The sequence below is a fragment of the Acanthisitta chloris genome, unplaced genomic scaffold (assembly GCF_000695815.1).
Source record: "Acanthisitta chloris isolate BGI_N310 unplaced genomic scaffold, ASM69581v1 scaffold18761, whole genome shotgun sequence".
Lineage (NCBI taxonomy): Eukaryota > Metazoa > Chordata > Aves > Passeriformes > Acanthisittidae > Acanthisitta > Acanthisitta chloris.
The window spans coordinates 10,969-24,080 of NW_008655645.1; the positions used below are offsets into that span (position 1 = coordinate 10,969).

Here is a 13,112-nt window from a genome sequence, read left to right on the forward strand (position 1 = left end):
TATAAACTCATCAGAGATTTGCTGACAAGGTAGAGATACTCCGTGGCTACTTAAGAACACATGAAACCACAACCAGAAAAATGAGGGACCTTATTTTGAAAGGATGAAAGCAAACAGAGAAACTGGAAGAAATGAAGTAAGCATCAGATTCAACAAAATGTGGAGAAGGAAGTCCTGCTGCAAAAACAGGAATATGAACTGTATCAGTCTATAAGTGAACAATATAATGTAGCAAACAATACCACATTAACAGTCACACGATAGAGAACCTTGTGCATGAAATAATACAACTTTTTATTGACGTTTTATAGATTACTTTTATTTATTTTTGCTTTAATAATGCATATTCTGTTCACTCTGTGCAAAATTGGGGACAGAGGCGGGCGTTTAAATCATCTAATGAAAATCAAGCGGAGATGAACATTCAAGTTGAGGGAGAGGCCTATCCAAACCAGGAAAGCTAAAAAGCCACAGCTGCTCAAGACAAAGCTGCTCTCAGCTGTGCCCTTTTGTCCTGCCACCTCACACAAACCTGGCTCTACAGGCTGAGCAGCTGTACAGTGAGAAGTGACCTCCGCCGGGCACCGGGGACAGGAGTCGTCGTGGTAGCTACATTAGGGAGACCTGGATCGCAACCGGCTCCGGTCAGTGTGTGGCAAAGAAAGGCACAAATCATTGCAAAGACCAGACTTCTGTTGGTTTGTTTCCTTCTTGTAAATACATTACTGTACACAATAAGTTGTAGGGGATTTGGGGACATAAAATTGCATATTTAACAGAACTTAAAACCATAACAAAAAGTAGGCTGTTCTATCTCGAAGCAAAAATAATCCCTCCAGCCCCAACATTAACATTCATTCCTGGCTATATGCAGTACAAACATTTTAAAATCTGTGACAAAAGACAATTAAAAACCAAAAGTCAAAATCATAAAGCTTGTAAACAGATAATCTGAAATACACTTTATTTATGGAAAAATATCATCAAAATAGTACCACTATGGACTAAACTGCCTGAGTTTTCATTTCGCCTAGGATCTTGAAGTAGAGAGCCTTTAGCACAAGAAGATCAATTTCAGTCACAACTGGTGCTGCACAGCACGGCTTTGGGTGGAAATCTTGTCCTTGTTGGTATTTTTGTTGTGCTATCAAAGACTGCTGTGCTAATCCTTCAAATAAAGGGATGTTGAGGCAATTCTTTAATCATTTGGCACAAAGTTATTTTGGCTGGGGCATAAATTTGAGTCTCAGTCATGAAGAATAATGCAACATTCCACCTATCAAGTATTCACTTTGATTGAAGAGCTTTCTTTATATCATTAACTTCCATCTGAAAATGAACAGAAAAAAAGAAGGCATTTGTGATGAAATCAGAGTTGGTGTGGCTTGAAAAGCACATGTTCCATCTTGCCCACAGGTGTCAAGCATGGGTTTTATACTACTCTTACTTCCACGAATTTCACAAATTGAGGTGTCCTCAGCTGCATAACATGACCATTCACAGCTTCCTCCCCTCAGAGCCTGACAAGTATAGTCATTGAATGCACTGCAAGGCCTTTCAATCTCTTTAAATTACAACTTTTACAAGCCACACAGCTCTCTGCCTGGAATGACCTGCAGAATGAGCACTGTGTCCATGCACCAGCTGCTACACATACAGCCAGCACAAGTAAACTGCACTGCTGACAATGAGCACTGGTACTGAGGAGCAGCAGCTAGCAGCATCTCCTACAGGGATGGTTCCTGCTGTAAGGATGGTGGTTCTCCTCTACACTCAGGTACCTTAAAGACTCTGATGGATGTAGAGCTATGTGGTAAAAGGATGTGGCTGAAACCATCGTTTGCCCTAGTTGTACACTTGGCCCCTCTGATAGACACTGAAAACCCTAAGACAGGGGGAGTAGATTTATTAAACAGACCCACAGTGTTCAACTGCACCATCATCAAGGCAGTTTTCTTTAATATGTGGACTGAGAGCTGTGCTACTTTGTGACTACCAGAGCACTCTAAAACTGATGCAACTTCTGTTTGTTAACTTTCATCTTCATGTAAAGCTAACAATGACATCTTGGCTGTCATCTGAACATTTACCAGTATAACAACATTTGAACTGGAGTAAAAGCATTCAGCTCTAAGATCATAATTTTAAATCCATCAATGCAGGTCTCTGTATAAAGATGTTAAGCCATCACTGGAGGTAGAATCCAGACCTTTGAATAATCCTGCCTGCTAGACTAAGTCAGTAACAGCTACCAAAAATGTTCACTGATTTTTATCTGAATAATTTCAGTTTCAGCGGACCATGAACTGTGTGTTATTGGAAGCTATGCTCCTACATGGTTGGAAGCCTAAAGTACTTTAGGCAGTCCTAGAGCTTGTCCTAGGACATTGATGGTCCCCATTTCTGCCACCCTTTGCCATGTTCCCAAGCACTTTACAAACTGGGAACAGCCCAGTGAAATTACAATCTAATCTTGACAAAATCAAACAATTAAAACCGAGGCTGAAAAATATAATAGTTTGAATCTTATATTGTGTTTAATTTTTTTAAAAAAAAATTGTCTACTCATGCTGAAAAAGTTTAAGATTATTATCAGGCTTTTCAGAAAAAATTCAGTATGCAATATATATGATACAGACTAGCAGTGGGATGAAGGGAGCAGGTGTATCCCTTACATAAATGTGTCATTTTTGATTCACTGGAATCTAAGTATCTGAGCAGAGTTTTATGTCCCATATCTGAGACTAAATCAAACCTGCCAATACATCCCTAACAGTATAAATAATTTAAGTACCTGCAGTCGTAGACGGATCTTCTTTTCTTCATCCAACTCAGACAGCAACTGTTTAATCTCTTTTCTGTTAAAAGAATGCAAAGGAAGCTTGGAATGGAAACAATTAAACTTGTAAAATACAAAAGATGATCTCTTGGAGACATATTTTCCCCACTTCACTAGATATTTTTTTCCCCTGAACAACTAATTAAAGTCATCATATTCTCGTACACTACAGGCTACACTACAGAGAAGTAAGACTTTCTACAGGACAGTAGCCCCCCACATCCCACATAGCAAATGAACAATAAAACTCCTCCTGATATCCACAGGCTTTCCTCTGGACTAGCTGTACCAACACTGTAGCAGCACCCAGTTGCCTTTTTTCCCATACAAAATGTAGATGGATTGACTGTTGGTGGGTTACAGGAACTGGAAACACAAATGCTGCCCATGCTATCACATACTTAAGCCATTTAAAAGCTGTTTATGCCAGCAATACAATGTAACCTTCTACTTCATTTATAAGACTTAATGATCCCAAATATGGATTTTCTGTCATTCTTCTTTGTTGCCAAGGGGAATATATCTATAAGGAGCAGACACCTACTCATGTTCCCACTGAGTGATCTCACCTTACGACAGAAACCAGTAGGTGGAAGTTGCCCTTGCAAGAAGGGCTGGGGAGACCAGAGGAGCAGGGTCAGGTTTGCTGGCTACATCCAGCTTGAACCATGCCCTCCCACATCTTCTCCCAAACTCTCTGCACACCTCTGTTCCGCCCCAGTCTCTGCATGCTGCTTCCCCTTTCTTTTTCCTGCCTGGGCTACACACGACTGACAATGTAAGTGAAGGTTTAGCTTCCAAAGCATTAAATATTCTCAGGAACAGCAAAAGTTACATGCCAGCCTCAGTTTCGCCTAAGAGAAATGAGCAACCTGAAGAAAATAAAGATGCTCAAAACTAAAATAGTAAGATTCAGAGCCATAAACAGAAAGGTCTTCAAATGTCCTAATCACAAATCAGTTAGTTCTTTTGTAACACAAGTTTCCAGAGAAAATGTGTTAATAGTCAAACAAATTGATTTAGTAATTTAGGAACTTGTAGTACTTTGTACTACAACTAGAACAAATGCACCCATTTTACTGAGATCGATTGCACGAGTTACCAAATAGTTACTGGTAAATAAAACAACATAAGAATCTTATTCACTGTTTATAGCTTGTCACTTAACTCTTTAACATCCCATAAACATCTGCCTATATCATAACACAGGGAAAAAAAAAAAGCTGTGGATAGTGCTGGTCTTTTTTGCTGAGGTTCTCAGCCCTGAACATGTTCTCTTACATGAAAATCACTCACAAAGGCAAACTGTGCAGAGTAACATACATGAAGGCAAGCTCAAGCACAATCTGCCACCTCTATGCACAAATGGATGCATCCCACCTGCAGTTGTGATTTGCAGTACTTACTTTTGCTGGTCTTTCATAGTTTCAATGATGGTTCTTAGCTCCCTAATTTGTGTTCTCAGCTCTTCCAGGGTAGTCTGACCTTGGCTCAAGTGCTCAGTCTTTGGCTTTCCTTCAGTACCAAACAGGGACGGGGAATTTGACCTGTGGCCTGTTGTTCCCATAGCAATTGAGTGAAATCCAGGTGATGGTGAAGGGGATAGTGATGGTTGTACATTGCTGCCACCAGCCAGACCTCCAGGTTTTGGTGGCAAGGAAGTTTTATTATCAGACACCTGCAGCAAAAAGAGTAACATTTAATGTCTGCAGAAAGCTTTATGAAAATCAAACCTCTAACCAATGCTAAGTATTTAGCTGCCCTTCAGTGATGTTAAAAGTGCAACAGTTGAACATGGACAATTTTGGTCAAAGAATGATAAATATAACGATTAGTCATTATCATTGCACATGAAAATTAGGCAAAAGTGCAATGGGGAGGGAAGAGCAGGTCCTGCACAAACCAGTCTTCCTCACTACACAGCCATGAGTGAGCACAGAACCTGTCCTGAGCAAGCCCTGAATACAAAAGTGTTCTGCAGAAAAAAACCAAGTGTAACCATAGAAATTAAAATGGTGTTATTATCACAAGAAAGCCAAATCACTTCAGTGCCTTGGAAACTTGACTTCATGACCTTAGTAATGTTGTTTTAACATTTTATAAATTAGTTTTTGTTTGTTTGTTTAGTTTGTTTATCAGGGTCAGAGTCCTTGATCTTATTATTATTGAATATCTTATTCCAGAGCTTAACTGGCCATCAATGTTAAAGCCTCCAGCAGCTCCTTTCTGATAGCAGTCACCTTGTTCTACAGGAACAGCTTTGGCATATAACTTACAACTGTTGGTCCAAGAGTATTCCTTAATGCAGGAGCTCCCAGAAGAGGGAGCTACACAGCAGAACATTATCCTTATAACTTGATCACAGAAATCATGTCAAGTACTTTTGTTATGCTGTCAGAATGCAATATTTGTATTATTAAAGGCATCCTTATGTACTAAAATATAGCTCCAACCTCTAAAGCCTGATCTACACCCTCCTTCTGTCAGGTTTGATTCTGCTATGGTATCCTGTAAGAATGACACAAGCCTATAAACTGAATACAATCACACCAGTATCAAAATGATTATACTTGCAGATTTAAATTTACATACTATTAGAGTAGGTCTAAGAGTTGTATTTTCTCTGCTTACAGACTCTTCTCATGTAAACTCAATTTACAGATGAAAAAAAAGGTCTTTGTTTCTAAAATTTATTTCCTTAGCTTCTCTGATTCTGTGAAATGCATTTACGCTAGAAAGAATTTTTTTCATAGTATGGTTATGGAGACATTTTAACTGTGCAAATTCACTTTAGACTTGCATTTCAAGCACAGAACAATATTTAGTTACCTTTATCATTTTAAGCTTCTTTAAGGGGCTAAGTTACAGGTTAAATTAAACTTTAAATATTCGAGTACTGTTTTAAAAACGAAGATGCACGTGCTAAGGTTAAACAGAGGCAATCCAGTTAACTTACTTGTGATATTGTAACAGTCCTTGACTTCCTCGACACTTCAAGAGTTTTGTGAGTAATGGAAGCATGTTCCTCCTTCTCGTCTTCAGGACTTGGTGAGTCAAAGAAATCAGGGCTTGAAAGGGATGACTATGTAGAAAACACACACCACAACAGAAAAAGAAAAAAAACAACCCACGAATATTTACATTGGACAAGAATTTGTTTTAGCTATCATTTTCAAAATAACAATACTTAAAATCAGGACTCTTTCCAGCTACTGCCCTTTTATTACATCTTGTTTTCAAGGCTAGACTGATTCAAAGCATTCAAGAAATAAGATATGCTTGAGAGTTGAATCCAACATTAATTTAGACCTTTGAATTGCATTTTATCAGAAGATGAAAGCACCCTCCCATCCACACGAAGAGCTGCACCTTACTGGGCTAGGACTGGGCACAGTGCTGTGAGGATGGCAGCTCTGCCACCTGGAGAGCAGCTCAGCACACATCTCACCTTGCTGCTCTCCAGAGCACCTATGCTGTTGCCTGTGCAGGCTGCTGGCACTGCAGGGCTGCCTTGTGCATGGCCTCTTTGGAAAGGTGCAAAAAGGGAAGGCTCTTTCCACTCCTTGTTCCTTTCCCCATAGGAAGGAAAACCTTTTTACTGGTCTTTTATGTTCCTGTATTTATGATACCAAGCAATTGTACCAAGATACCAAGAAGTGAACAAACCCCAAACCCCCAAGAAAAAGATACTGAAAAATGAAGCGGTGGTTTCCAAAGTATGGTTTAAATTTAAATCACCCTTATATTTACAGTTGTGATCTTAATGAGAAGAAACACATGATGGCTCAAGGAGAGCTGTTGAAGACTGAAATGGTCTGTTTGTCCTCAAAATCTGGTAAATGTTCAAGAGAAACCAAGGGAAATGTGTCTTTTGGGAAACACTTTCAAAATCCTTAATACTTAGCAGAAATGAGTATATTCCAAAGATTTTTATAAAGGATTTTTCTGGGCTCAGTCATGGCTGGCAAGGAATACTTGGCAGCATCCAAATAAGAGGGTACAAATCTTAGAAGGAAGGGAATGTTTTAAACATCAGTATTCAAAACTGGCAGCCTTTGGACACTCACTTTCCTGAACTGCATCTCTCTGCCTCATTGTACATGTGAAGGAATGGCTGTGTAAAAGTAGTTAAAAACATCAGGGAACACAAAGAGGAGGGGGGAAAAAATTCAGAAAAAAGGTATTTTAAAAAATATTTTTTAAAGAAAAGGAAAATTAACTTACAGACGTGAGAGACTGGGAGGGTGGTCGCCTGCCAGTAGCTTTTGGTCTGGTTGTAGTTGGATGATTAAGCTTCTCAGCAATTGGTATTACAGAATCAAAACCTTCCAAGTCTTAAAAATAAAATAGAATTGATTTGGTTTTCTGGCAATTGTCTTCAAAGGGAAAGAATCACATTTTTTTCTAATTTCAAAGAAATGAAATCCCATTTTCCCCACTGTGTCACAGTGTTCTGCACATGTTTAGCCACCACAATGGCACTAAAAAAACCTGGAAGTCAAAGGCAGCTGTAATGCAGTTGCCCTTGCCAAGAACAATTACCTTTCCATCTCAAACACAATAAAGCAGAGGGGGAACGTGTAGAGGAGCCTTTGGCTTTGTTTTCAGCACAGTGAAAGCTGAATGACATCATGGGTCCTATGGCATGGAATAAACAGTTTCAAAATTTCCATCTGGCTACTGAAGGGGTTAGTAATTATTTTCCTGAATAAGTGAAGACATAAGACAGTGCACCCATTTTCTCAAGAACTGTACTGCCAGTGCTGCATCTGCAGCAGTTGCTCAGGGAAGTGCAGAATGAGAATGATGGAGCTCAAAGTGATCTGCAGGTTCCTGGACACCTGCAGGCTGGAGGCACCACAGCAGCTATAGGTGAGAGGAATATTTCCCTCCAGCAGAGGTTATGGTACATAAAGCTCCAATAGGCTCCTGAGGCTGTACACAGCCCAGGGGATGCAGGTCTGATCAAATACTGTATCAATCGTCTTCATGGGCAGTGAAATGCTGCTGAACTCAGCCCCACAGTAACATGTTTACGTGAAAGAACAACGTGAAGGCTCAAGGAATACCAGAGCTCAGGATTACATGTCTGAATCAAATGGCTTAATACCATTCATCTATTTTTATGGGTTATATCACTTTCACTCACCTTCATTTCAAAATGCCCTACTGTGTATCTTAAGCAGGAAGGAGTCAGAAAACATACAAGATGTACTTTGGACAAGATAAATCAAAATTCTGCAAAATTACTTTCAGACATGAATCAAATACTGGAATGATATTCATTTTTTAGAGACTATTTTCCACTGCACACATGTAGGAAGAAAGAGCTTTTAAGTTAATAGTTCTATATACTGGACACTTAATTTTCAGAACTGTTACAGAACAATGAACCTCTGAAGATCCAGTTTTGTTGCCATAGTACAACCATCATACAAAATAACACAATGGAAAAACAAATGAATTAAGGAGACTGTGCAATAAACTATATGCACACAAGGACATTTAAATTGATTCAAGTATTCATTATTTGGCAGGTAGAAAGTAAATGGGGTCAGACAATACTTATTCAGCAATATTCTTCCATCTCCAAGAGAAAGAAAAAAAGAAAAAAAAGAGAGACAGAGAGAAAAAGGAGAGAGCTCTTTGAAGAGCCCTGAAATAGTCTAAGGTTATTCACCTCCAAATACTGCTCTATTTTTGGAGCGACTCTTCCTATATATAACCACTGACCCCACTGTCCTCTACCACGTATTTTTCTCATTGCTTTTTTGTTGACTGTTGCAATCCATGTGCAAAGGTAGGTCACCCGGTCTGTCAGTGAGAATTTGACAATCTGAAATCTCAACTGCACCCAACATAACAGGTGAGGCTACAGTGCTTTGAAAGTAAAAATGAGCTAATGTTAGCAGATTGCACAAAACCTATCTGAGGGGTGGGAAGCAAGTACAAGAGCTGGTTTCTGGTAATATCCAATTTGAAGCTGACCCAAGATCACATAGCCAATCACTGCTGTATATTAATACACTGTCTTAATATTCACAACTGTGTTACTTTGTTAAATTTCACAGCAAGTATATATTACCATCAAAACTGTACACTTGTCTCTAAACACGTGAAGCTCATATACATGAGCAGAAATGGAGGATGAAGTAATCCTTCCATTTGTCCCAGCCACTCCAACCTAACTGGTTTTTCTATTTTTTTTTCCCTGAGCTAGCTTTAATCCAGCTCATTTTCCAACAGCATATGCCCAGCCATGAAAATACTTGCGTGGAAGGATCAGTATCAGTACCACAGGATTTAATCAAGCTACTAAAACTGAGGGGAAGAGCAGACTACTGCTTTGAAGGGCAGCAAACTGGCCGAAGTTATCTTGCAGCCTAGGAAGTGCATAACTTGCATCCAGTGTATGACTTCCCTCTCTCTGTGTTTCCACTTCTGTGGTCTGCATAGAACGAGCATGAAAGGAGGTTGTAGCAAGGTCAGTCTCTTATCCCAGTCAACAAGCGACAGGACAAGAGGAGTCAGCCTCAAGTTGTGCTGGGGAGGTCTAGATTGGATATTAGGAAAAATTTCTTCACTGGAAGGGTAGTCAAGTATTGGAACAGAGCGCTCAGGGAAGTGGTGCAATCACCATCCCTCAAAGTGTTCAAAAAACATGTAGATGTGGTTCTTGGAGACACAATTTAGTCGTGGACTTGGCGGTGTTGTGTTAATGGTTGGACTCAATGATCTTAGAGGCCTTTTCCACTTCAATGGTTCTATGTGCCACTGTCCCCTTCTCTGCTCTTACAAAGCAAAGTATCTACACTAATATGGAAAACAACCAATGAAAAAATAGTGAAGGCACTTAATTAGATGTGTTTCTTTGGCTTAAATAAACTAGGAATTACCTAGAGTTCTATATGTGATCAGAAAAAAATAAATTCATGTTTAAATTGCAAAATGTACGGATAAACAGAGGGTATATGAATGTGTCCTTGAGCACTTGTAGACATAATTTGCTCCACGCATTTTATAAATACCATGAAAGATAACCATTTATGTGCAAAGCTTCTATTATCAAGAAATACTGGGAATCCTACATTTTTTCCACTTCTGAATGCATTTCTGGTAGCTAGAAAATTAAACTACATCAACCTATACCTGCACTGTATTTTAAAAAGAGAGCAGAACAGAGGCTATAAAAGCAAAACAGGTAGAATCTGCTGCCAAACTAGTGAAATCATAGCCATTTAGCTGATACTATAAATGAAATTCCATTTAAGTGTAATGGACAATATTTGGTACAATGATAAAATAGTAAATCCACTTCCAGTACTTCCATATGCCTTTTATCTCCCCATTTGTTCTCTTTATTTAGATGTGGTTCTTGCTCCCAAATTGTCTCTGCATCTAAGGTTATCACCATCTTCCATGATCATCACCTAAGGAGATACTGATTCAAGAAAATTCCCATCTAGTAAACTTGTAACTAGTTGAATAAGGAACAGAACCACTCATGAAACCTCTGCCACGTTGTCATGTATACTGCAGATTCAGTGATGAATTCACTCATATTGGTTATTTAATTATTTTTTTTTGCTGATGGAAAGCAAGGTTACATGAGTCTGTTTATATCAAATTCACTAAGGTCATTAACTGCAAAGATTTGATTGCAGTTTGTATTTCTGCAGTTATCAGAAATTGGGACCTTAAATTTACATACTAAGCAAAATGTAAAGCCTTCCTGAAGTGGCCCAAATGGAGTGTCATGATAAATAAAGTCCAATCTACGGTATCCACACAGCCATGTTAATTGCCAGTAAGCCAACACCAGCATCCAACAGACCTGAACTCTGAACTGGTCCAGCTTACTCTATGCCTAGCAATAACAAACAATAAGGAAGATTCTGTTGAACACATAGAACACAGAGAGCAACCATCAATTAGCAGTGCCATTCCCTAATTAACGAACAGTTGATACTTGTTCTACAAATAAACAGACACACTTATTATTACTGTCACACTTATCAAGCCAGTAATCCCTGAAGTAATTCATGAGATGGGAAGAAAGGCATCAGGGTAATTCTAATATACCACTGTAGTACACACAGTACAGTGTCTGGCTCACTGAGCAAATATATTTCATGAATATGAAAAATGTTAGCTGTGCAAAAATTATTCCCTGGTATCCTTCCAAGCTAGTTAAGAATAGGATATTTTCCTCCATTGCTATGTTCATTTGGAAACATGGTTATTTAAAGCATGAAGATGGTATTTAAAAAATCCAGGAAAACAATTATTTAAGGTAAAACTTCTTAACTCGTTAGACTTGCACTGTCCTGGAAAATAACCTTCAATTCCTCCCTCCAAAAAAACCCCAGAAGTAAAACATTACATGGTTATTCTTTCTTCCTTACCCCTTTTCCCACCCTTGCATCTTCTATTCTGGCATAAAATATGGCTAGGCTTCAATCTTATCTTATGTTGAGGATTTTTGGTCTTTGAGCAAAGTTATTTATACATAACTAACACGGAAAGTTTTTTGAATTAGTAGAGAAATTTCACCTTCAGAAAACCAAAATGGGAAGTGATGGATAAGAGAATCAAGACATTCAGAATGCTAATGGTGTTTCACAGAACAGAAATACAGCAGGGCTGAAAGAAATGAGGCAAAGGTGGGATTCGATTCATTTGAAGAAAATAATGTCACAAAAGCCACAGAGGTAGATTTCATTTCATAATCATATTCAATACACTAAAAGGTTGACAACAATGGTAATGGTATATACAGTGTCTTGAAATGCAATAATCCTGAAAGCTATCAAATGAGACACAGATACTGCCGACAAAATCTTCCACACTAATGCCCATGCAATATAGAGCACTAATTAGAAAACAACTCAATAATCTGAATATCAGTGGGAATTTTCAGACCACAATTATTTTAACTCCTTCAAGCACCCAGATTCTGCTACTACCTCCATGCTGAGCAGTACTGTACCCTTCAGGGAATACAGCCATGCTCCCAGCCAGTCTGGGCAGTAGAATCTCACCCATAATCAATCACAGACTGGATTTTAGGAGTTGGGTGATGCACTGGTAGCAGAAGAGCTCCTGGGCTGCAGTGCTGAGCCAGGGAGACCTACCTGCCTGCTTCTTTGCTCTGGAGGGAAGCAGCTTAGCTCACCTGGCTTCCCAGGACAGGACTGCACAGCTGCCTTTCCTAAAGCACAAAATTAGCTTTTCCCATTTCAATCCTGATTTTATCACTTTAATAGCTAAACGTAGAAAGTTGCCATAATGAGCTTTGCTAACCACTTGCCAGTGCCCTCATAAGGATTTTATTTTTAACGATTCAGAACATGCCAAGAAAGAACTGAAAGGTCAAGAAAACTGAGGAGCTAGAAGAAATGGATATGCTGTTTTCAGGCACCTCAACTTGATACACATAGAAAACAATTTAAATATCTAGTTTACTGCTTTTTTTCTGGACTCTCTGGGGCAAGGGACCTAATTAATTTATATAATGGTAAATTAACATATCCCTGATTACAATATTCACAATCCAGAACTGTGTTCATGGGTGATTTTGATACACTGACATAAATAATACAACTTAACCCAGCTGGGTAATTCTGTTCCTTTGCTTTGCTCTATGAAAATGAACATGAACAGTAGCATAGAAAGAAAGAAGTGGTTTAGGCAGATTTTGGTCAACATTCTATGAATCACATTCTGTCTTCCAAAAATTTTATTTACCAGTATTTTCTGTTTTTCCAACTTTTATTCTGTGTCTTCAGGCAAAATAATTATGTCTCACAGTATAACAGCCTGTGATTTAAAGACAAACCTGCTCCATTCTACAACCTTTTACTGGAAATATTCTCCATCTTTTTCCCTAGTGTGGGCCAAATCTTATTAGATCACTTTTTCTTGCAGTCAGAGGCACAATGATCACCTCCCCTGACAAATCTGAGCATGTTACAGCTCTTGAACAACTGCAAATACAGCTCGAGGAAACATGATATACTGAAGATTTTTTTCATTTGTTTGTTTATTACGTATTTTCAAGTAAGGTATTTTTAACTACTCTTTCAGGCAAGCTAGCACTGGCCTTGTAGGGAGTGCCATAAAAAGAAAACTGCTAACAATATGGCTTCAGCCAGTACTCTCTGATCCACCAGCACATGCTCTGCAGATTGAAGGCTGAAGAAATGCTGAAAAATGGACTTGCACTAACCAGCTTCAGGGAACTCAAGAAAATTCACACCAACACTAGATGCTT

At 38.8% G+C, this 13,112-nt stretch overlaps 1 protein-coding gene across 1 annotated transcript in view; it reads right to left on the reverse strand.

Annotated features, from left to right (window-relative positions):
* Positions 1 to 672: 672 nt before the first annotated feature.
* SH3KBP1 (SH3-domain kinase binding protein 1) overlaps positions 673 to 13,112 on the reverse strand; it is a gene marked incomplete at its 5' end in the record, with an annotated part of 66,408 nt that continues 53,968 nt past the window's right edge. Inside the window, 5 exons of the mRNA XM_009084008.1 lie at positions 673 to 1,329; positions 2,795 to 2,858; positions 4,246 to 4,517; positions 5,796 to 5,921; positions 7,064 to 7,173. Of these exons, the coding sequence (XP_009082256.1) occupies positions 1,288 to 1,329; positions 2,795 to 2,858; positions 4,246 to 4,517; positions 5,796 to 5,921; positions 7,064 to 7,173 (614 nt within the window). The remainder of the gene's footprint in view (positions 1,330 to 2,794; positions 2,859 to 4,245; positions 4,518 to 5,795; positions 5,922 to 7,063; positions 7,174 to 13,112) is intronic.